This window comes from Trachinotus anak, unplaced genomic scaffold (genome assembly GCF_046630095.1).
Source record: "Trachinotus anak isolate AG129_WGS33_773 ecotype Australia unplaced genomic scaffold, CSIRO_AGI_Tana_v1 ptg000019l, whole genome shotgun sequence".
NCBI lineage: Eukaryota > Metazoa > Chordata > Actinopteri > Carangiformes > Carangidae > Trachinotus > Trachinotus anak.
In genome coordinates, this window is record NW_027273870.1 from 16,817,850 (window position 1) to 16,840,978 (window position 23,129).

General features: G+C 41.8%; 1 protein-coding gene across 8 annotated transcripts in view; it reads left to right on the plus strand.

Moving 5' to 3' along the window:
- The window catches only part of apbb2b (amyloid beta (A4) precursor protein-binding, family B, member 2b), a 50,375-nt gene that overhangs the window by 20,899 nt on the left and 6,347 nt on the right, over positions 1-23,129 (plus strand). For 3 of the 8 annotated variants that reach the window (XM_071503671.1, XM_071503672.1, XM_071503673.1), the window contains exons 4-16: positions 24-1,097; positions 7,679-7,923; positions 8,906-9,037; positions 9,672-9,743; positions 10,710-10,760; positions 12,063-12,148; positions 12,492-12,552; positions 14,891-15,037; positions 15,637-15,764; positions 19,220-19,334; positions 20,642-20,729; positions 22,536-22,649; positions 22,749-22,864. In XM_071503671.1, coding sequence (XP_071359772.1) covers positions 44-1,097; positions 7,679-7,923; positions 8,906-9,037; positions 9,672-9,743; positions 10,710-10,760; positions 12,063-12,148; positions 12,492-12,552; positions 14,891-15,037; positions 15,637-15,764; positions 19,220-19,334; positions 20,642-20,729; positions 22,536-22,649; positions 22,749-22,864 — 2,409 coding nt within the window. In that variant the 5' untranslated portion in view covers positions 24-43. The remainder of the gene's footprint in view (positions 1-23; positions 1,098-7,678; positions 7,924-8,905; positions 9,038-9,671; positions 9,744-10,709; positions 10,761-12,062; positions 12,149-12,491; positions 12,553-14,890; positions 15,038-15,636; positions 15,765-19,219; positions 19,335-20,641; positions 20,730-22,535; positions 22,650-22,748; positions 22,865-23,129) is intronic. The other 5 variants (XM_071503676.1, XM_071503674.1, XM_071503678.1 and 2 more) reach the window with 5 other exon arrangements.

Below are 23,129 nucleotides of genomic sequence, written 5' to 3' on the forward strand. Positions count from 1 at the left end.
GTCCCCCTCTCTTCCCCTTTCAGGTGATCCGTCTTGTGCCACGATGATGTCAGTAGATGTGACCAATCGTAATGGCCCTGCTGCCACACCTCCCACCTCACTCAGCCTTCGCTCTTCACACAATCAGCTCCTCAGCAGTGATGTCATCAAACAGGGCTCTGCCACACCTCCAAAGTGTCGCAAAAAGTATGCACTTACCAGTATCCAGGCTGCCATGGGCCTTGGAGAAGCAGTGCCATCTTCACCATCACCATCATCATCCCCATCACAGTCTTCAACCCCCAACAATCCCAAACTAGCCAAGAACGGGGTCAACCAGCTTCGTAAAGCTGGTCAGGACCATAACAAAAACACCACCGGCCCTGACTCGATAGATTTGGAGTGTAATTCAGAGACTATAGCAGATGACCTCAATGTCAACACAGCAGAGGAGCACGACAGTCACACTCTCACCAATAATGACCGAGAGGATGATGTCAGTAAGTTAGATGTCGAACTGCACCCAGACGCCAACCCTGATGCAGAGCCCGAGCAGAAAACAGAATCTGAAGTGGACTGTAACGTTAACACTACTGTGGAGCTGAAACTGAACGGCAACACAACAGATTTGGGCTGTGACTTGAACATTGAGGCAGAGGAGAGTGATGACATCAGCATTCTGTCTGAAAAGGAAATAATGTCAAAGATGAAGACTGAGGAAGATGGAGATGAGGTGGTGGAGGGGGAACAGGAAGACGAGGAGAAGAAGCCTTTACTGATGATAAAAAGTGAGTCTCCCATAAAGAACCACAAAGTTGCTGCAGACCTGGAACTCATTTCTGACCTCCACTCTGGCATCAAGCTCCTCAAAACAGGCAAGGATTCTTCTGTGCCTCCTCCTCCCTCCCCACCACGGCAAGCCAGCCCAGAGGACACACCCCTGCTTTCTGTGGCCTCCTGCTCCTCCTCGTCCTCCTCCTCTCCAGAGACGAAGAAGGACAGAAGGACCGGTGCAAAGACAGACTGTGCTTTGAACCGCATCCAGAATCTGAACCCTAGTGACGAAGAGCTGAGTTGGACCACCCTGTCCCAGGAGAGCAACTCCCCAGAGGAGACAGGTACACAAATACACACACTGGACACGCTGCAAATAGTGTAATGTAAACTTTACAGCCATTGCCATTTATTGATATTTGCTATAGTTTTCATGTGTGTGTGTTTCAGCTACTCCAGTGTGTGTGTGTGTGTGTGTGTGTGTGTTTTTTAATTCTCCTGTGTGCTATGTAGTGGTTTTACTGTCCTCTCTGCTGATGACATGTTTCCATTTAGGGTGACCCAGTGTTCGTGCATGTGTGTGTGTGTACATAAGCTGGTTTCAGACCTTGCTGGAACAGAATAACAATCACTCCAGCCTCCAGTAAATCTCCCAGAGTCCCAGAGTCTGGGACAGGAAATGCCCTTGTAACCTCATGGGTGGTTAGCAAGCTAGATCAGCTGCATCCAGTTTCAAGCTGTGTCCTGTGTCCTGTGTCCTGTGTGTGTGTGTGTGTGTGTGTGTGTGTGTGTGTGGAGATAGGGCTTGCAGGCTATTGATGAGTTAATACAAAATCTGTAGCTGCCATTATCTCTCTCTTTCTCTGCATCTTCGATCTCTTTAACAGAGCTGATACTCGAGACAGGAGCCACTTTAGCTTCCTATAATCTTCTGTTCTGCCCGTTCCCACCCTTAATTTTCATCATTCTTTTTTTGAGAAAATGAATGAACATTTGTGCTCTGTGGATAGTTAAGATAGCAAGAGGGTTTGGTGGACCCCCAGTGTTACAGCATATTGTAGCTGTGGTTGCCATGAACAAAACTTTAGTTTTTAATCCCACTTCAATCCATAGGTCTGTTGGTGCAACAAGCAGAGTGACAGAGATTCTTCAGTTCAGTCATCATATGTTCAAAGTCTTATTTGTATGTTTTTCCCAGCGCATCTTAATGAACATGTGGTCTCTAACTGTCCGTATACCTGTATTTGCATAGATGTAAAATAGAGCTGTAACTTCTCTTTATCAAGTCATCTGCAGATTTGTTCTTTTAATTGATCAAATCAATCAATTGATTGATCTATAAAATGCCCATCACAATTTAATTAAGCCTAATGTGATATCTTCCTATAGTGTGTTTTGTCTGACAGAGCAAAACCTGAAGATATTCAGTTTACTGTCACATAAAACAGGGAATATTTGGCATTTTTGCTTGAAAAATTACAGAAACCATTAATTGATGATTAATTGATTGTTAAATTAATTGCTAATAATTCTTCTGTTGTCAACCAATCTTTTGGGCAACAAATCATTTCAGCTTTATTGTAAAATATAGTTGTTATATAGTAATTAATCTGTTGTTTTATCTTTTTTCAAGTTTAAATGTTTAAATAATTAAATATCTGGGTTTCCAGTTGTATATACATTATTTCTTATTAGCATACTAATTATTTATCTGTGTCAGTACATGACATTGAGGATAAAATAGCTGATTGTATTGTTTCTATTGTATATTAAGAGAGGCTTTATCACTTGGCTTTGTATATTTCTATTGTCTATTCACAATACCTACAGTAAGGCAGACCTTGAATTAGAGGTGAATTTTGTCCCCCTCCAATGAAAAACTCGTCTTTAACCTTGTTCACAAGTCCATATGATGTTTTTTATATAAGGCAAAATAAGCAGTCAACAGCGTGGTGGCACATTTCCACCTTGGAACTGCAGTGAAACAATGACAGTCTCATAAAAACAGATTCAGACAGCCAGGGTTTCATGCGTAACAAAACTAAGGAATCAATCCTGTCAACTATTGGGAACAAGGGGAAGGCAAAATAAGCCCGAAACCTCATCAATACAGCGAGCTAGTTTGAATTGGAACAACCACTAACACTGTGTCAGCCACTGCCTGGCTGGACTACATGCTACAAACAGCATAAACAAATAAAATATGCTAACTGTGCTAACCGTTCTGCCATGTCTGCTAGTCACCGATATTGGTGAACAACACATTCTTCATCTGAGTCTGGGTCTGACTGAGGCTCAGACATGTAGCTGAGTCTCTCCAGTGTTTCCTCTCACACTAATCATCAAGATGCATGCTGCCCCTTCACCAGAGAGTGAGAGTTTGCGTTAACGCAGTTACGGAGACTGTGTCAGCTACTACCAGTTACAAGCTAACAAAAAACATAGCTGATTAACTACGCTTACCATTCTGATACACTTCTTCTATACTTCTAGTCATGCATTTTGGCGCACAATAAAGTCCTGTAAAACTCCTGAGTCTGGGTCTGACTGAGTCTCAAAAATGTGGCTGAGTCCCTCCGACATTTCCACAGCTAATCTCGGTACACACTGCTGTCTCACCTTTCAACCTAGCAGAAGCAGCAGTGGTGGGCAGGCCATGATCCAGATTTTTCAATGAGGAAGTAAGCATTGATGTGCTTACAGCCCCAGTGTTTGATCGTCACTTTTTATGTGGGAAAACCATGTTAAACAAAATATTTATCATAGCAGACTATTTTTACATAGTTTTAAACACAAAGAAATTTCTATGAGTCATCACCTCTGTCAAAGGCCTTTACTTTCTTATACTCGCTCATTGCCTGCCTCTGCAGGTCTGTCCAAGTCATTGTATTTCTTCGTCAGCATTATATAAAAATCTGGCTGTTCATTTTAATTGGGGCCTTAAAACACCCTGCCGAGTGCATTTTTTTGGTAGCCCCAGTCTCTAACATGAGCTCAGCTGTAAACCATCCTCTGTCTCAGTTTGTGACAGTTGCACTGCTCTGAGCTGCTGAGCCTTTTTGCTGCTTTATTTCTCCCATAATGTCTCTCTCCCAGCTCTCTGATGACTCACTGTTGAGTTGAAGGCTCTGAGCATCTGTGTATTTCATTTCCCTACAAGTATTAGATGAGAATTTACTTTCCATGTGCTCTTTTGACCATGAATTCCTCTGGCTTGTCTTTGAAACTCATCTCGGCTTGTATGCAGTGTCATTTCGAAGGGATAATGCTCTCATGGGAGGGCCTTATGTTTTGCGTAGATCAGTTTCTATGTGTGTATTCTGTGAGCAGAAGAAGGGGGACAAAGTACTGACGTTCGTGGTACTGTAGTCTCTAGTTAAGACGTATTGTCCTTGGAGGGTTTGCTGAAGAGTCAATAATCATGGTACTGGCATTATTCATGTTGGATTTATGGAGAGTAAAGTCGAAGTCGTCCATACTGCTGTGTCCTGTCTGCCTCTCTCTCATATTGACAAAGCCATGTTGTTTTCCCAGGTGTCTGTCAGATTCCTCTGTGGATGTTGCGGGTTAGAGGGCCAGTACGACACTGCTTTCACACATAGGAGCCAAAACACACACACACAGTTGAGGAAGGTCATTTAAAAAGGTCCCTGACATTCTCACATAACAACAGGTATTGTAATACTTGCAAGGGAATGCGGAGGAATACAGAACATGTGACATATACTGTGTTTCTTGTCAGTCTGATATTGAACCACTTTTTCTGTCCATCTTCCTGTCACCCATTCATTCAAACATACTTCTACCCTCAGTATGTCAGCATTCTGCCTTTTTTTCTCCATTTATCAGTCCTACTGTATGTCTCCCTCTATCTCTACTCCTCCTGTTTGCACCTCCACTGGATATGATACTGAATGAAAGACGATCTGGGGGTTGCCAGGACAACCAAGAGAGGCAAAAGGAAAGGTGGAAAGGAGGGAGAAAATTATAAACATAGGCATTTGCTGAAGGATGAGTTTAACAAATTTTCATTTTTTTTTCCATGTGCCCATGTGAATGTTTGTTTTAGGACAGGAAAGGGAGGGCAGGCTTATTTGAGCTGTTGATGTTGTTGATGCTCCAGATTGAGGAAGGAGAAACAACAACAGCAAACATAGCTCAGCTGCAGGGAATACACAACCTTTCTCTCGCCCCTCTCTCTTTTTCTTTCTTTCTATTGGCTTCTGTCTTGTCTCTCCTTCAGTTTTTCATTTCATTCTCACTTGCACTCCATCTCTTATTCACTCTTTTCTCCCTCTCTTCTCTGCTTCTCTTTTCACGTCATGTTTTCCTTGCCTTTCTGCCTCGATGTGTCTCCATGTCCCTTTCTCACTCTCTCTCTCCTCTCTATTTCTCCTCACCCCGTCTCTTGCAGTGTCCCCCCCTCTCTCCTTTCTCCTCACTCTCTCGCTCTTTCTCTCTCTGTCTGGGGTTCTCTCTTTGGTTACAGTACTGGGTTTTGCTGTATGAGAGGCAGCTAGCTAACTATGATGCTGGGGAAAGACTACATGCTGGCCATAGTGATTGTCAATTACGAGGGTAGGTGCATCTGTCGGAGTCAGCTGGAAACTACACTGTGGGGTTAGAGTTTGAAATGTCGTCTCAGTGTGTGTGTGTGCGTGTGTGTGTGTGTGTGTTTGTGCGCACAAGCATGGGTTTATATGTGTGTCTCCTCCAAAACAGGGATGAAGTTTGTAATGGTATTGCTCTTTAAATATCTGCTATAGGAATCTGTTTTCTGTGCATGCTATACTGTGTGCATGTGAATGTTTATGTGTGCCAGTCTAGCCATGGTGGTGTGCATATGTGGTGTTGTTTGTCAGACATGTGTATGTGTGTGTGTTTTGCTCCAGAAGCTTACTGCTCTCCCCTCCCCCTCTGCTCAACTCTGCTCTGGCATGGAGCTGCATGCTAACAGAGGCTATGACAGGCAACTGCTACGTAGCTCGGCTATGGCACATTTCCATGAGCTGCAAAGGAGCATGCTAACTAATGGCGTCAGTGTCAGCATGCTAAGACTTCTCATTCTAGTTCCACAGCCGCCACAACGCTTGCAGTGGGTGACTCTGCTAACTTCAAGGCATGATATAGCCCTCAAACCAAACTAGCCAGAGCGATAAACAGACAGAGCTCTCTCTCTGTCAGTGTGCCTCTCTCTCTCTCTCTCTCTCTCTCTGTCTCTCTCCTATAATACATATATGCTTTAATCCATATCCAGTACTGTGCCAGTTCATCTCATGCTGGCACACATTCTGAGTCACCATCCTCCCTTTTGCTCATAGCAGAGACACTCAGGTTTTCTCAGTTGTAGTTTTAGTGGGTCTGACCTATTTTATTTTCTCATGAAAGACTGCAACTCCCAGAAGGCACTGCTTTTACAGCTTCTTGCTCTAAAGCAGAGTCTTAACCCCCAAGGGACATCTGCTTGTGCCAAGAACGTATATGCGTCTTTTGCTAAGCTTTCTGTAATTTCTGTTCCATTAAATAAACTGAAATCTTGATAACTTATCTGTGTGTGTGTGTGTGTGTGTGTGTGTGTGTGTGTGTGTGTGTGTGTGAGAGAGAGAGAGTGTGAGTGTGTGTGTGTCTAAATTCCATCTCAATCTGGACCGACCCAGTCGCCATTATGACATATGGCCTGCTGTCATGGCGACAGGCCCATGGGCCGTGTTTCATTAGCATGGTCAGCAGTTCAAGAACTCTTTGTGTAATCACACACACACATATATACGCAAACACTCACAAATGCACACAGCACCAGCCGACCGGTCCCTCGGAGCTTATATCAGCTTTGCTACACCACCTAATGCAGTTTCAGATCATCTTTACTACCTCTGCCACTATATCAACTTCAGACACAAAGATGCCATCAGTAGTTCAGTGTGTGTGTTTGTGTGTGTGTGTGTGTGTGTGTCTCTGTGTCAGGATGCTTGAGTGCCAGGATACTGCAGCCTTGAGATGACTTGACATTTAGTATAAGAGTGAGAGAAGAAACAGTGACATAAATACTCTGATTCCATCTCTGCACGGGGTCTATGAGTTTGTCACAGAGAGCATTTCATGTGCTTGTAGCAAGGGAAGCTGTTTTTCTTGATCATGTTAGGAAATGTACTCACATCAAATCACTATGAGTGTTTGAGACAATCTGTTTTATAACATCATTGTGGACAGCTGGAGATCCACCTGTTTCCAAGTGATAAATCTGTTATTTAGGACATACATTTTGCGTTTTGAGCTGATAAAAGAAAAAAAGAAAAAAAAAAACAGTAACCAAAAGAATTCACAATGGACCACACACCCAAGGAAATAAAAGAGCAGATTGGTATGACGCTGGATTCTGAGAGGAAGCTAATACAATTACTAGGGCCAGAGAATAATAATAAGTCCTTATTTGTGTCATGTTGAATATAGCCTAATTTATTTAAATTCTGCTTTCGGCTAGCTCATTAGGACTGCATCTGACATCTGTTTAAGTGTTGTAAAAGTGAGAGTAATGCTATGTCTGTTTTTTCTTTTTTGGTGTGTATTTCAGAGTTGTTTGTTGCCTCAGTGATATCTGTAATTTAAGAATGTTACAGCTATTTGCTTGGGTGTGCTACAAAAATGCAACAGTGTTTAACAAGTATTACTCAGTTGTAATCTGTGGAGGGTCACAGCTTGTTAACTGACAGCTGCAGCAGATGCTGATAATCCCTGTCAGCTGTTGATATTTCTCAGTGATATGAGCATGGGAGTATTAACTTCCATTTAACAGAGGCCAGTTTTATCATATAGAAAAAAAAATCAATATTCATTGTTTGTGTGCAGTCACAGAGGTGTGTTCATACATGCAGTTCTAAATAAAGTATATAAGAGGTTTCTCAGTTTTTGTTTGTGTTTTCCCCAGATATCTGGAGTGAGCAGTCATTCCAGACAGACCCTGACCTGCCTCCAGGATGGAAGAAGATCACAGACATGGCCGGTATCTACTACTGGCACATTCCTACAGGCACCACCCAGTGGGAGAGGCCTGCCACCCGCCAAGCACCCCCTAGACAGACCGAGTCCCCGGCCCTGGGCGACCACACAGTCTCGACACCACGTAAACACTCCCTGGGCTCACTCAGCCCGTCACCCACTCCTGACCATGAGGTGAGAGAAAGAAAAACCGACTGAAATCTTACCTTTTGTTTTTACTGTAACTGTCAGTTAACTTTGGTTACATCTTCAGTTGTTCTGTTTAAATATGATCACCCCAGGCTAAGTGGTGACAAGTTGTTAGCCCCTCTGGCAATGGTCAGGCTCAAACTGTGGTTGGAATATATACTAAAGACAATCCATCCACCATGTGAAGAGATGAGAAGCAACAATGGGAATAATAATAGAGTTACAGATTTAAATTAACCCAAAAATAATAGAGTCAAACCTTAGATTAAAATACAAACATATGCTATACAATAGGTAAATGTGAAATACTAAACTGTCTTATGACTGCAGCTCAGTTTACTTGAAAATCAAAGCCCTCATCATTAGTCTAGATTGTGTCATCATGACTGCTGAATATGAAAATGTTTATTTTAAGCCTCCAATGAGGATCAATCAACAAACTTGCACACAGCAGAGAAACAACATGAGGGTGGCTGTAATAACACAGATATTCATATATGTTGGAAATGCATAAGAGCTCAGTGCTCGTCTTCCAGCAGCATTATTTTCTGTATGATCTAAAAAGCTTCATGTTATTTTGGCAGTTTAAAACGACCTCTGAATTATTTTGAAAAAGATCTTCCATTATAAATATATTTCGTGATATAGAAATACACATAAAATCTGATTTTTATGCCCAGGCAAGTGGCCCATGTGTTACACCTGCAGAAGACATTTCTGACCTTGAGATTAAACCATGCAACTGATAACAATACTGTCAGATATGCAAGCTTAATGGTAGTCTGAACAAGGGAAATCTGTCATTTCCTTAAAACCTGAAGAGCTGCTGATGTCTGTGGATAGTCAGTCACAGTTTCTAATAACTGTGCTTTGGTGTGTGTGTGTGTGTGTGTGTGTGTGTGTGTGTGTGTGTGTGTGTGTGTGTGTGTGTGTGTGCGTGTGTGTGTGTGCGTGTGCGTGCATGTAGTCGTGCCAGGCAGAGGTCTTCTTCAGGGCGTCAACTCGTTCGGGCAGCACCACGTCTGACAGTTCAGTGGAGCCTCTCTCTACTCATGAGCCCATCCTCCCCACATGTGGATTTGTCAACAGCTGCTACTTTGTAAGTGACCAACAAACCCTGTTTTTCAGTGTAAATATCTCTGTTCCATACTGTATGTGTTTAATATGTACCTTTTGTAAAAGGCGGGTTGTGTAGCCTCCATGTGGAATTTAAGAGATTAGAATGTATTAGTCTGTTCTGTTGCCCTGGCTGAGATAAGTGGAAGCCTGGCAGAAATATCCAACAAGACAAGTTGACAAAGTGGGTGAGACAGAGCAAGGACCAATACTCCAGTCTGGCTTCGGAATACTGGAATGCAAGAAGACCGAGTCAATCAGTCAGTCAATCATGCAGAATGATGGAGGGAAATGGAGAGAGGAAGGGAGATTTATAGACAGGAGCGTGGTGTAGATAAAATATTGATCCAGTGAGAATGGACTGATGTTGACAGATAGATGTGCCACAATCTCATTCTGGCACATCTATCTGGAGCAGGCGACCTGCAGACAGCTTGAGTGTTAGCCAGTGTCACAACAGCAGGAATGCCTGACAGACAAACGTGATGGAATGATACTTCCTCTAAATCCTTATTATGCAGATTTTAGTCACTTTGTAATGCTTCATCTCTCTCTCTCTCTCTCTCTCTCTCTCTCTCTCTCTCTCTCTCTCTCTCTCTCTCCCCCCCTATGTTTAGCCTCGCTCCACATCTCTGCAGGGGGTGCCTGATCAAGAGTGTCGCTCTCAGCATCATGAAGATGAGGACAAGGTGGGGTACTTTAAAACTTTCCACATTGTGTTATTTTCCTCACCTGCCACTCAGTAGCCTTGAGTTGTGCTTAATATTGTGTGTGGGGCACAGAGATAAAAAAATGATATCTACAGCATCTGAATGTGTGTGTATATTATTGTACCTATGATGTATGTCTACTTGTATCACATACAGGGCAGTCAGTCAGTATTTGGACAGTGGCACTTTTTTTTTTTTTTTTTTTTTTTTGACACTATGCTTCAGCGCATTTTATTTGAAGTAAAAACAATGACTGAGGCTACAGTGGTTCCAAATGCACACAAGGAACAAGCACAGTAAAAAATTCACAACCTCACAACAGTTTGGGACCTTTCATAGACAAAGACAGTTTTTCATACAAAAACACAATGTAGAACATAACAAACACTGAGGCTAGGTGCAATACATTTATAACTCCCAGTAATCTGTTTATTTTTAATAATTAATATTTAATTTTTTTATATTTTGATTAATATTTTGTCTGCACTTTCTTTTTTAATGGTTTTCTATCTGGTTATATGGACATTGACATTTTGTTGTTAAGATTAAGCTGAAAGTCAGAGCCAGTTTCACATCCATTATGTGAAAACAACAAAAAAGTGTCACCGTTCGAATAAGCACTGTATGTCTGTTTTGTTCATATTATACTAATCAAGAATCAGTAGATTCTCAGTAGTGAGGTGAATGTTCAATAGGAGCGAGAAACATTTGAGAAAATATTTTAAGGTCTTGATTAACAGTGTCTCATTTAAGAAATGTTTTTGGTGGGTTGCTCCTTATTGCAACAGACGCTCAGTGTGGAGTGAGCTAGTTGGCTAAGAGCCTTGTTCTGTCTTTCTTCCCTCGTTCCCCTCCCACCTATGACCCTTCAATCCTCGGCCCACCACTATATGTGTGTGTGTGTGTGTGTGTGTGTGTGTGTGTGTGTTTTAACACTGTATGTAGAAACAGGTGTGGAGTGATTTTGGCGGAAAGATTGATAGTGAGGTGTGGAAGGCAAGTATAATGGACTCTGTGTCAATGAGTCTTGTTCTTGGTCTAACTTCACCCACTCTTTGACTGTGTGCATTTATGCATTATGCGCTAGAAATTCACTGCCTGGGCAAAAGCATGTGTGGCTGATGCTTCAACATAAATGTAATGGCAACAACCACAGCATTTTGTCACGCCTGATGTGTCCAAGCATCTCTGTCTTTTGGCTGCAGCAACATACTCAACAGTTTGTTTCTTTCTTTACTTATCTGGCTAAATATTTCCATCTTTCCTTCCTGCTGGCACAGATCTGAATATGCTTGCACACAGAAGTGTGTGTACATACTATGTGCAAACTTCTTTTCCTTGAAGTAGCATGCCCCATTACACATAACGCACCAGTGCCATTTCTCCATCCAGCAAGGGGATACTGCCCACACTTGGATGCATGCTAGCATATACTGTGTGGGGTCATAATATTTACATTTGGTTCCTGCCAGGCTTTTGATTTTTTTAACCCCTCTCCCACATGCCCTGTAACCCATGAATATTGTACATGGATGTTGTGTTGGAACTGAAGTGATTTTTGTTTAAGATGCAATGAGGTGGTTCATGGCCTGGTAAGATATCTGGACATCTACCACCGTTCTAGTTGGAATAAAAGCACCAACATTCTCTGGAAAACTATTCAGTGTTGTAGGAGGTCCAGATGTACTGTATGCTGGTTTATATACAAGTAAGAAGTTCCACATCTGAAAATGCCAAACAGATCTGCATTCACCAGCTATGTTGTCGGGAAATTAAACATTAAAGGCAAACAATTTTAAAGGGTAAATTAAATACATCTGGAACACTTTGAACTGGATTACCAAAACACTATAAAGGAGCTAAAAATAAAACCAAGTACTGAAGCCGACAGGGCTCTTATCTGTCTGGATTTGTGACATCCTGTGGGATCAGACCTGACAGAGTTTTTCTTCTTTAAAGACAGCTGTATGTGAATGATAATAATAATGATTATCATAATGATAATAATGATTCAGCTTAATTTGTGCAACACCTTTCATACAAAGTTGATACCCAAAGTGAATCACAGTCTAGAGTAAAAACAAAGGTCAAAACCTGAAATGAAAATAAACAATAATGACAAGTAAAAAAAAAAAAAAAAATACCCCAAATTAAAAGCCAAAATAACAAGGTAGTTAGGGCTATAAACACAAAAATCATTTCAGAATGACTGACAATGTTACAGGTTACATGTGTGAAAGAGGCTTGAAGGTGGAAGGTGGTATTTTGGTGTCTGATGATGTCACCTGTGTGCACCAGGACCTGCAGGCAGCCACGGTGAACCCTGACCCCAGTCTGAAGGAGTTTGAGGGTGCTACGCTCCGCTATGCGTCACTCAAGCTAAGGTAAAATACCTGTGCAGATACACATGAACAGACACACTACCTCCATGCTTTAATTTCGGTCTTGGTCTCTCTCCTAGTACTGTCTAGTTAGTTTCTCTAATCTTTTCTTAAATCAGTGTTAAGAGTGAAATAGACCGGACAAAGCAGGAAGTTAGTTCTTCCACTCAGGAAATGGCTCCATGTTCGCTATTAGTGTAATGACTGCCAGTAGCTTTGGTAGATTCAGGAACCTTGTTAACAAAGCCGTTAATGGTTGCAGTGGTAATACAGACACACTGCTAATCTTTTAACTGCATCCTGTATTCCACTTGTCTTAACCTTTTCTTTTTTTTTTTTTTTTCAGGAGCCGTCCAGCAGTGGAAGAAGAAGAGTCTAGCAGTGTCAACAGTGACCCAGAAGCAAAGGCAAGGCACTTCAATTGCCTTTATGTAAAGTGTAAAAAACGATATATATATGTTGCATGCGTGATTGACACAAAACCTCCAATTTTATAATATCTTTTGCAGAATCTAAAGTTTGTCACATCAGAGTTGTTTATACATGTTTTATGTCCCCTCATCCTGTTTGCTTGCTGATGGTGTTTATGTTGATCATGGTGGGCGTCTGTGCATCAGAGGGAAGAGAGAGCTAAACAAAACTGCCCCCCAGTGGTGAGACAGAGAAGTACAGTTCCATGCTGCACATTGGTGCATTAATTATTGAGGCATCCTTAAAATCCAAACCTAAGATTCAAATGAGACATTTAAGAGTTTAATCAAGGATCAGGCTCAGTATAACATATTACTCAGTTGAATGCCACGTCCATTTGGCTGATACGGTTGCCAGCAAATGTCAGCTCGAGGTATAAATTCAATTTAGAATCCAACTAATTAAACTGAAAAATAGATTATTTATCTGGCCTGATATAGAGTCATTTCGTTCTGTCACAAACCGCAGCAGATTGCAGGGAGGCTAAAATACATTCCAAGGTGTGTGTGTTGTTCCCACAGATGACTGAATAGATCTAAAGCGTTGCAGATTAGAGTTTAAAGCCAGCACTCAGCTTGGTGACGTGGTGCTGATTTGGCTGTCTAGTGTCTGTTTCCCTCTGTGTGTATGTCTGGCAGAAATTCACAATCCTTAGCAACAGTGACATTGTGATGAATACCAGACACAAACACAGACCTACAGTCAGGGCATCTGGTCTGGTAGCACACTCTGACACACAACAATGGCAGCAAACAGCCCACTGCAGTATCAAGATTGGAGCTGTGCCTTCCTACCTAATAAGGGAGTTAAATACAAACAAGACCTCGCTCAACAACAATTTATATCTATCAAAGGGTAGAAGACTGACCAGATAACTCCAGTACACACACCTGCCATTCAACTAAACAAACCTTGAATCATTAGGATAAAATCCTTGTACTAATAAGCTCCAGTAAAAAACCCATGTTTTTTTTTATAATTTCCTTAAGCTATAATAAAGGCTGCACAGTTTGTGTATCATGTAGCTGCTACCACCTGCTGGTGTGGATCAGTGACACAACTTTCACCACCAATTGTGGCAACATGTAGACAGGCACTGTGGGATCATTTGTGTGTGTTTGTGTGTGTTTGTGTGTGTTTGTGTGTGTGTGTGTGTGTGTGTGTGTGTGTGTGTGTGTGTGTGTGCAATGTTTCCTGTGGGTCAAGAGGTTTGTCATGGGGTCACTGTGACCAGGTCGGGGGCACAGGTCCCTTAGTTGGTACCGATGTTGAATGATTATCTGGTAATGCGAGGGGCTCACAGATCCAGTCTTAAACCTCTCAAACTGCTCGGACACTCATCGGGGCTGCGCTGATAATATTAAACATGTTTGATATTTAGGAGTTCAAATATAGATGATTATGTCAGTCCCACAGCAGCTGACTGTTCTGCCAAGCAGGCTAAGGTTAGCTAGCATACTACTGTTGACAGATATAAAAACTGACTCATGTAAAATCCAATCCTCCAGTTCTCACTGAAGAATAGACATCTTCCCCATGGAGTCATGTGAGATCATGTGAGATGGTACATTGCTCTCTGATTGCTCCTGCTGGCCTGATAATCTTAATAATATCCTGTGCTATATAATGCACTATTATTTTCAAATCTTATAGCGTGTGCACTTTTGAGATTGGAGAGAGGAACATCTATGACGTTTCTCTTTAAGTGCGTGGTGCAACCTGATCTTAACACTAATTTGGATTTTAAAACTCATTTAGTCTGTGCCCAGCTTTAGATGTTTGGATTAGTTTTTTTCTTTTTTGTGGCTAATATTTGTATATGACACCACTGGTCAGTGTGATAGTGACTGACTTTTTTGTCTGTCACCTCTGTCTTTATCTTTCCCTCTCTGACCTCTTTCATATTGGATCTCGGGTATTCAGAGTGCTGTCTGAATGGACTGCTGAAGTCAAATGAATACTTGATGAGGACAGATGGATGGGTCTCTCTTCTTTTTCTCTTCCTCTCTACCAACATGTTTTGTTGTCTTCATCTGTTTACCTATCTGTTAGTCTTTGTAGAGTTCAAACTGTTTGGCTTCATCCTCAAAATTTTTGCAAGTTCAAAACTGGAAGTGTATTTTAAACGCAATGGCACTGCTATTAAGGTCACACACAAAAAAGATATTTAAACCTTATTAGAGACAAATAGCAATGTATCAAAATGTGATATGTCTTTAAGTCATGTATTGTAAGTAGCAGTATCATCACTTGCTGCATCTGTGTTTCTTTCAGTGTTTTGCAGTGCGCTCTCTTGGATGGGTGGAGATGGCTGAGGAAGACTTGGCTCCTGGAAAGAGCAGTGTCGCTGTTAACAACTGCATCAGACAGCTGTCCTACTGCAAGAACGACATCCGAGACACTGTCGGCATCTGGGGAGAGGTGAGAGGGAGAGTGTATTCAAACAGTATGTGCGCATATGCATTTTGTGGGTGTAAATAAAGGGTGACAAGTTTGTAGTTATTGGAAGTTAAAGATCTGGAGAGGAAGAGTGCTTGTACAGATTTAGGAAGATGAATAAAGGGTGAAGGCGGAGCAAAGAAAAGAGCAACAGAAGTTAGCAGGGGGCGACAGTCTTCTGAAATGTATGTCAAGACATGGAGGAAGGAGGGAGGAATGTAAAGAGGAAAGTAGAGCAATGTTATGAAGTCTTTTCCTTCTTCCTGCAGTGGTTGTGTTTAATGTGAAGCGACAGAACAGAGAGAACATCCCTCTTTCAATAACCTTTTATCTCCCACCCCCTCTTTTTAGGGTTTGATAATTTATTTAGAGGCCTTCAAAACCAAATGACACACACAAACACACACATTTATGCACCCTTCATAAAACCACACAGGCATATATACTTTATAGGCAAGCAAAAGTAAGCACCTGACCTTTAAAGCACCAGTTTTTTTTAAATGTCCTAAGCTGCGTGAAATAAGGATTTTGTGATGAGATCTGAAGGATTTGTGTGTGTCTGTGCTTGTCTCTGTGTACAGGGGAAGGACATGTACCTGGTGCTGGAAAATAATATGTTGAACCTGGTAGACCCCATGGACCGCAGTGTGCTTCACTCTCAGCCAATCGCAAGTATCCGGGTCTGGGGCGTTGGCCGGGACAATGGCAGGTTAGTCATTGTGGCAACCACATTACCTTTTTTTTTTTTTTCACCTTTAATGATTCTGCAGTGTAAAGATTATTATTTCAGTGTTATTAACCCATCTTCTGGACATATTGTGATGTAATATCCTTTTGTTGTTTAGGTTTAAGTTTTGCATATTTAATGTGATAGATTAGTCACCAGTGTAAACGAAGTCAATGGTGCATCACACACACACTCAGTAAAAGGTCAGGGTAACAATGAAGGGCAGCAGACAGGTAGTGTGGTGACAGACAGACGAGAGGAGATAATGATTGATGATGAAGGGATGCTACTGAAAGATTAATTCATCAGTACAAAGGAGAGGATGAGAGGCAGAATGGCCTTTATTCTCTTTCTCCTCAAATCCCCACCAGACTGTCAGTCCCTCACTTTCACCTCAGCTTAGCTCAGGCTTAACTGTCGCTGTGCTGAGCTGCTTCTGTCTTTGATGTTCCCGAATGTAAATATGTGAAGGAAAAACTACGAGCAAATGAGCTTCACAGGCCTTTCCTTGACGTATGAAGGTTAAAATGAATTTCTAAATAAACATAGTGTGATTGTGCTGCTGGGCAGCCAGTGGAGGGCACTGTGCACTGCTGCTGCATGCACCAGCGGATACCGAATGTAGGTTATCAGGCACAGCCGGGTGATGTGGACTGGAGGGGTTGGTAACTGCGGTATAATTGGAGCTGGCATGTAGCTGCACATGTATGCACACACACACAGGCACGAGTGCACTCAGGAGAAGAGGCAACACTAAAACCTCTTGGCGTAAGCAGAACTGCAGAATTCTGTTGCCTGAGGGATCTTTCTCATCTCTCATTCACTCGCGCTCGTATATGCAGTGGTGTATATTGCAGTATATTTTTAACTTACGATCACACTGTCAGATAAAACGAACGTGGGTTTTCCAAGTGTTTACCCTTTTTTTTTCTGCATACATCTACATACAGCAGGAGAGTGAGAGCAGTGGGAATACCTCAGTTGCAGCAGAGGGAGGAGGAGAAGGAGGAGAGGAGATGGTTAGAGGGAGGCGAGGAGAGGAGAGGGGGGTTTTGGCAGTAGAGAGGGAGAGAGGGGTATGAAGCTGCCAGAGGGGGAGGTATGGTTAGTGCTCACTGGGTGTGGAGCAGACAGGTTGAGGAGTGTGTGCACATATGCCGTATTACCATGAGTAGATGGTGTGAGTGTGTGAAGACACAGGATTACCTGCCCAAATAGGAAAACAAACTACTGTGAGTATATTTATATACCTATGTCTTACTTCACTTTTGTTTTATTATAAAGTAGCAGGAAAAGAAAGAGATGAGTGTGATCAGGCCTCAGTCTGTAGGGGATGTTGCTGAGCAGGGGTGGCTTGATTTGTACAGCTGGTGTGAGGTGTGCATCTCAAAAAAATCACAGGAACTCAGGTGGAGTGTAAAGGTCGGATGTGGAAGCATGTGTGGTAGTGTGCTCATGGTTGGGTGCTTATCACAAATAGATGATGTAATAAAGGAGTTGTGCTAATCTGAATCTTTGATATTTGGAAAAAAGAAAAAGTGTTTGTAATGTAGAGAAGCTCTTAACAATGATATGATATGATATGATATAAGTGTAAAATATTTTTCATCAAACTAAATGTGCATCCAAAATTCACTTCACGGTTTAGATTTTAAATATTTAAAATGTTTGTGTAGCAATGCAGGGATACCAGTAGAATATTTGCTTTTGTTTTTATTCATTTATAGGTTGTTGGACTTTGAAGACGTTAGAGGGACGTAGTAGCAGCAACCGGGTTTTAATATTATGGAATTTGACACTCTCACACACTCTCAGGGATACACGCGTGCTAAAGATTGGAGTGGTCTCCCCATGTGCCACGAAACACATTATCGCCATGAGGATTACAGAGTGTCACAGCAAGCTTGACATTTCCAGGGGCATCTGCATAATGATAAGATTATATTCAAAATTAGATACCCGCCCCATCCTATCATCTGGGTGTTTTATTCTGTCCTCATCTTCACGCTTTTATCTTTATCATGTACATTTCTGCAGTTCACTTCCAATTTCCTCCCCCAGTGTTTCACATGTCTCTCATTATATTCCTTACTCTTCTCACTCCCCCTCTCAACATCCACCTTTTTATATGAGTTTTAGAAAAACTCCCAGCCTATTTCCTTCATTTCTTTCAGGAAACACAAACCATCAGCAGCCAATTAAAACTAATTGCGCCCAACTAGAACATCCCTCTGTTCTGGTTTTCCTCCCATCTCTCTCTCCTTCGCACCTCATTCAGTTTCTGTCGTTTCTTCACATTTCACCTCAAGGTTAAGTATGCATTAAAAATTACCCGCAGGGCTTCTTTGACCCCCTCAACCCACAAGCACACATACATATGGAGACTGTATAATAAATGAATACGTCACTCAAGGTTAATTCTCTATGTGTGTCAGTGGGTCTGTTTGTCACTTTTAGTAGGGGGAAAGTAAGATTTGATTTTTCTCTTTTCTTCTACTAACTGTCTGCCTTCCCTCCCTTGCTTCCTTGGACACAGAGAGAGGTAAACACATTCTTTTCTTTCATCCCTCGACCCTCCTCTAGTATCTCTCCATCATCTCTGTCATTCCTTAGTGCTTCATTTCCTCTGCGTCTCATTTTTTCTTGTCTTCAAAGTGGCTCTTGATGTATTGTAAGACTGTGCGCACACACTTGGAGATGTAGGAAATGAAGGTGACCTCCTCTGTCCGTCTCTGGCCACCAGCAAATTTTTTTAAGTATGCACTCATACATCTTTTGTGGAGAGTTTCCCCTCAGGGTCTGGGCTCAGAAATCTTGTTAACCCTCAGGCCCGTGTTTCCTATTGCGTGGCATATTGAAGCACACGCCTCGAAGAAAGTGATTTAGATTGTTTTTATGTGCATCCTTGAATGATGTAAATCATGTGTGTGTACATGAGGCTGTACTGGTTTAATTTTGTGCAGCTATATTTCTTCTTCACAGTATTCTACATCTTCATTCCTCTCTCCCTCCATCTACTTTTCTTCTTCTTTTCATTCCTTCTATTCAGTAGAGTTAAATTGTTTTCAGCTCCAGTGGGCCCAGGGGAAAGTTCTTCCCTGCTGTCACTCTGTTCTGCTTCTTCTTGCATCACACTGCTCTATTGATCTCTGGGGTCTATCAACCTGCTTGTGTGTGTGTGTATGTGTGTGTGTGTGTTCTGTATTCATCAGATTGATAAAGGTCAGTTCATCTCTCATGTTGTCTCCAAGAGCTGTCAGTCTCTCGGACACACACGCACACACATCAAAAGTACACACAACCGCCTCATCGTTTATCTTTCTTGTCTCCAAGTGGTACTGAAAATAGCCCAACAGACCCTTCTCTCATCTTCATCCCCCTGGTGTTTTTCTCCTTTCTGTGTGTCTTCACTAACCCTGTGTTTTCCTCTTTCCCAGGGACTTTGCGTATGTGGCGAGGGATAAAAACACCAGGATCCTGAAATGTCATGTGTTCCGCTGTGACACGCCAGCCAAAGCCATCGCCACCAGTCTGCATGAGATCTGCTCCCGGGTGAGTGATTCACGCTGGAGGAGGGTGTGGACATGAGGCCAAGTTTGGATTTGGCAAGTGGGCTCAGATGAAGTGTTGACCTGTTGGCAGAATGTTTCTCCTGCCACTAAAAAGGGAGACGAGAAAAATGTGCTTATGGTTATTATCACCGTTCATTTTACTAAAAAACTGAACTGAAACCTGTCAAAAGAAACAAAATGCTTGTATTGTTTTGTCATATTTATTATGACACCGTATAGGAACACATTTTAATCTTTGCACAGAGTACCTGCAGTCCTCAAAAGATCCAGAGACTAGATTAAACTCGTCTAAACTATCAGACAATACAAAGTATTTTTCTCCCAAAACAAAAAGTTATCAGAGCGTCCAGTCTCATGTTAATACAGATTAATGCAAACAGGGTAAGAAGAACAGCGTTCTGTCTGCTTTCTTCACTGAACTCACTTGGAATTAATGCGCTCTCATTTTGCTCAGCTTTAGAACTTAGATTCCATGTTGGAAAAAGGCTTTCTTTATTCATATTTATACAATTTGGTGTTGAATTCTTTTAATTCTGTACAGAATTAAAATAATTTTTAAGGGTTTAAGCCTTAATGACTTCCTTTGCGCTGCCTCCACATCCTGTTTGACCACCAACTTTAACAATATTTGTTCTTGAAATGTAATTTCTTAGAGAGAGGAGCCATCTGTCCTTCCTCACAGCCATCATACTCATACTAAGTGCCTGCATTCTACAGTCAGCCTATTTTATAGATCACCGCGTCTGTTTCATGCAGAGAAAGGCAAAGAATTTGTCACAACAGGGGTTGCTGAGATGCAGATTTGCTGTGTGTGGATGATTTTTCCTGTTTTCATCTGTCTGGTCCTGTGATTGCATGTGTTTCTCTTTGTGAGAAGTGCTGCAGGAAAAGCTTTTACCCTGCTTTAGAAAGAGGAGTGTGACCTGGTTAATGTGTGTGTGAGAATGTATTGTGTGTGTGTGTGTGTGTGTGTGTGTGTGTGTGTTTGTGTGTGTGTGTGTGCTCCCCAGGTGGAATGGGTAGACATTTTGACAGTATCAGGGGTAAAGCTGCTCTAGGTTTTCCTCAGCTCTTTTTTTTTTTTGTTGACTCTTTCATCTTTTTTTCCTCCCTCATCCTCTTGCACTTTCTCACACTTTGCCTCCTCACCCTCCTTCTCTTTGTCTCTGCCATGTTATACCAAAATTCTGCTCTGTTTTTACACGCTATTTCCTCATATTTCTGTATCTGCTTTTGCTCTACTCCCGCTCTCCCTCTCTCTCTCTCTCTCTCGCTCTCTCTCTCCAGATAATGACAGAGCGAAAGAATGCCAAAGCGATGGCAGGAGGCTCTCTCCAGGACAGGATGCAGGCAGGACTAGATCTCCCTTTACAAGGTAGGCTTCATACATACAGTACTCCTCTCCGTGTGTGAGTGTAAGAGTGAATGCGATAAGTGACACGCATCAGTAGATTCAAGGGGGTTATCACTTGCCTGGGACGCTTTGCAAGAGCAGAGAATCTAAAAAAATAGCTGTGTTTTCATCTCATTGTTCAAATCAACACAACTTAGAAACAGGAACATGAGGGCAGTTTGTTCAATACTGTATTTGCCTGAATGTAAGACAAGAATTTTTGACTAGGCCAGTGAGTGTTACAAGTATGTTCATAGTGAGTCAGTCAGCCCTAAAAGTGTTTTTTTTAATCCCAGTTTAACTTGCAGGAGTCTCTGAACATTCAAGTAACATGTTTTGCTGCCACAGAGGAAATAAAATCATGACAACTGAAAAGTTTCCAGCAACTCCCCGAGTCTGTACTGCAGAAGTAAACCAGGGAGAAAAGCTGTCTATCTGTCAGCCAAGAATTAGGGCTTTCACAGATGATGAGCTGAAAAAAGACTGACAGGAGAGAGTGCGAGTATGTGAGTGACATACAAATGTATGCAAATGTGGTTTTACATATTACCATATTCCATATTTTTCTTCCACGAGAGAAAGAGCTTCAGTCATGAGGACTCGGTTCTCTTTAAATTAATGGTATCTCAGGGATGAACGCAAAAGTGTTGCCTATCCCCAAAAAGAAATTTTCTCTAAAAACAGATGTTGTAAAGGGGGAGGGGGTCATCTCATAAGAAAGGTCATCCTATATTTGGGCTAATACAGTGAATTATTTTGGAACCATTGAAATCAATCTATGTATTTCAGAAGATTCACATCCATCACTTTGAGTAAGTGATGGATGGATGGTCTGTGTGGCCTTAAAGGTGCCCTACGAGCTTCTCTTGTAAACACAATCATTTTTGCAGTGTGTTACTCACCAAAATGTCTTGTGTGTGTTCTTGAAACCTGACCAAATGTGTCGAATGCGCGTCCTTCCTCATAAAAAAATTAATTTGGTAAATCTTAAATCCGGCACTGTTTACATCCATATTTACTTGCTTGTAGTCTTCTTCTTCCTTGCCTTTCGCACATTTCTATTCCTCGTTGTGCATCACTGCTGCCAACTGCCACTGCCAACTCTCGACATGCATATGCACAATACAAACAAAGCAAGGACCAACTATGCTATGGAGCAAAACAATGCTCCACAGCTCTACCTGTACTCCAAAGGGTACCATTAACAGTTGTTAGCAGTGTACAGAGGACTGGATGGTCCAGTGTATTATCTGACTGATATGGAGGAGACAGTGTAGGAGAGGAGTGTTAGATTGGTAGCTCACATAAACACATACATAGATGTCTTGGGAAAAAAAAGATAAAAATTAAGAACTGGTTATCACATGTAGTCCTTAACATGCTAATGAGCTATTTCTGTCACCAGTCCCTGTCACTCTGCCAGAGGAAAATAATTGGCTGTGCTGCTGAGTTAAAGAATTTCTCCAACTTCCTTTGCATTACATAGAGGGGTGCCTTCATCATTTGGGACAGAAAAAAATTGTGTTTTTGGCAAAGTGAATAATGCTAAAGAAAACTAAACAAACACATTATTCAATCAGTCGCCTCCAGAGAATTTTTCATCCTTTTTCTAGAAATGTTGTGACATTGAGATATAGATGCCAGCAAGACAAGAGTGAGCATCCAAATATGAAGCTGGCAGGCTACACTTGAGGGACTGTCTGTAAATGTGTACTGGTGGTTATTTACATGAAGTGAAATGTTTATTCTTATGAGCAACTGTTAAATGTGTGTGTGGCTTCTCCCCAGCAGAGTTCCCCACACCAAAGACAGAGCTGGTTCAGAAGTTTCAGGTGCTCTACCTTGGGATGATGCCTGTGGCCAGACCAATAGGTCGGTGTAACAAGATGCAAAGTACAAGCTGTAGGTTGATGTTGAGTGTTTGATAGTATGATTTCACTGATGTTTTGAGTTTAAATGTTGATCTTTTGTTTGGTTTGTTTTGAACATTCTTTGCGCCAGGTATGGACATACTGAATGGAGCTATAGAAAGTTTAATTGGTTGTTCCAACAAAGAGGACTGGACTCCAGTGGCTCTCAACGTGGCAGATGCTACTGTTACCATCAGCAAAGACAAGGTCAGACACACAACTCCAGCTGCGCTTGTACTTGTCTTTCAATCTACTTCCACCAGTTTCCCCTGTTTGGCTTGGTAACAGTCTGAGAGGTTTGGCTTCTTATTGGGAGATTATGATGCAAAGTCTTTTGTAAAAAACAACAACAATTGTCTTAAAGCTGCGATTCATAAGTTCCGGGACATTGTTGTCCTCTTCTGTAATGAAAGGTAATTAAATTGATGTACGGGCAACAACAACTTCTGTTTAGGGAGTAACTTTGTTGTCA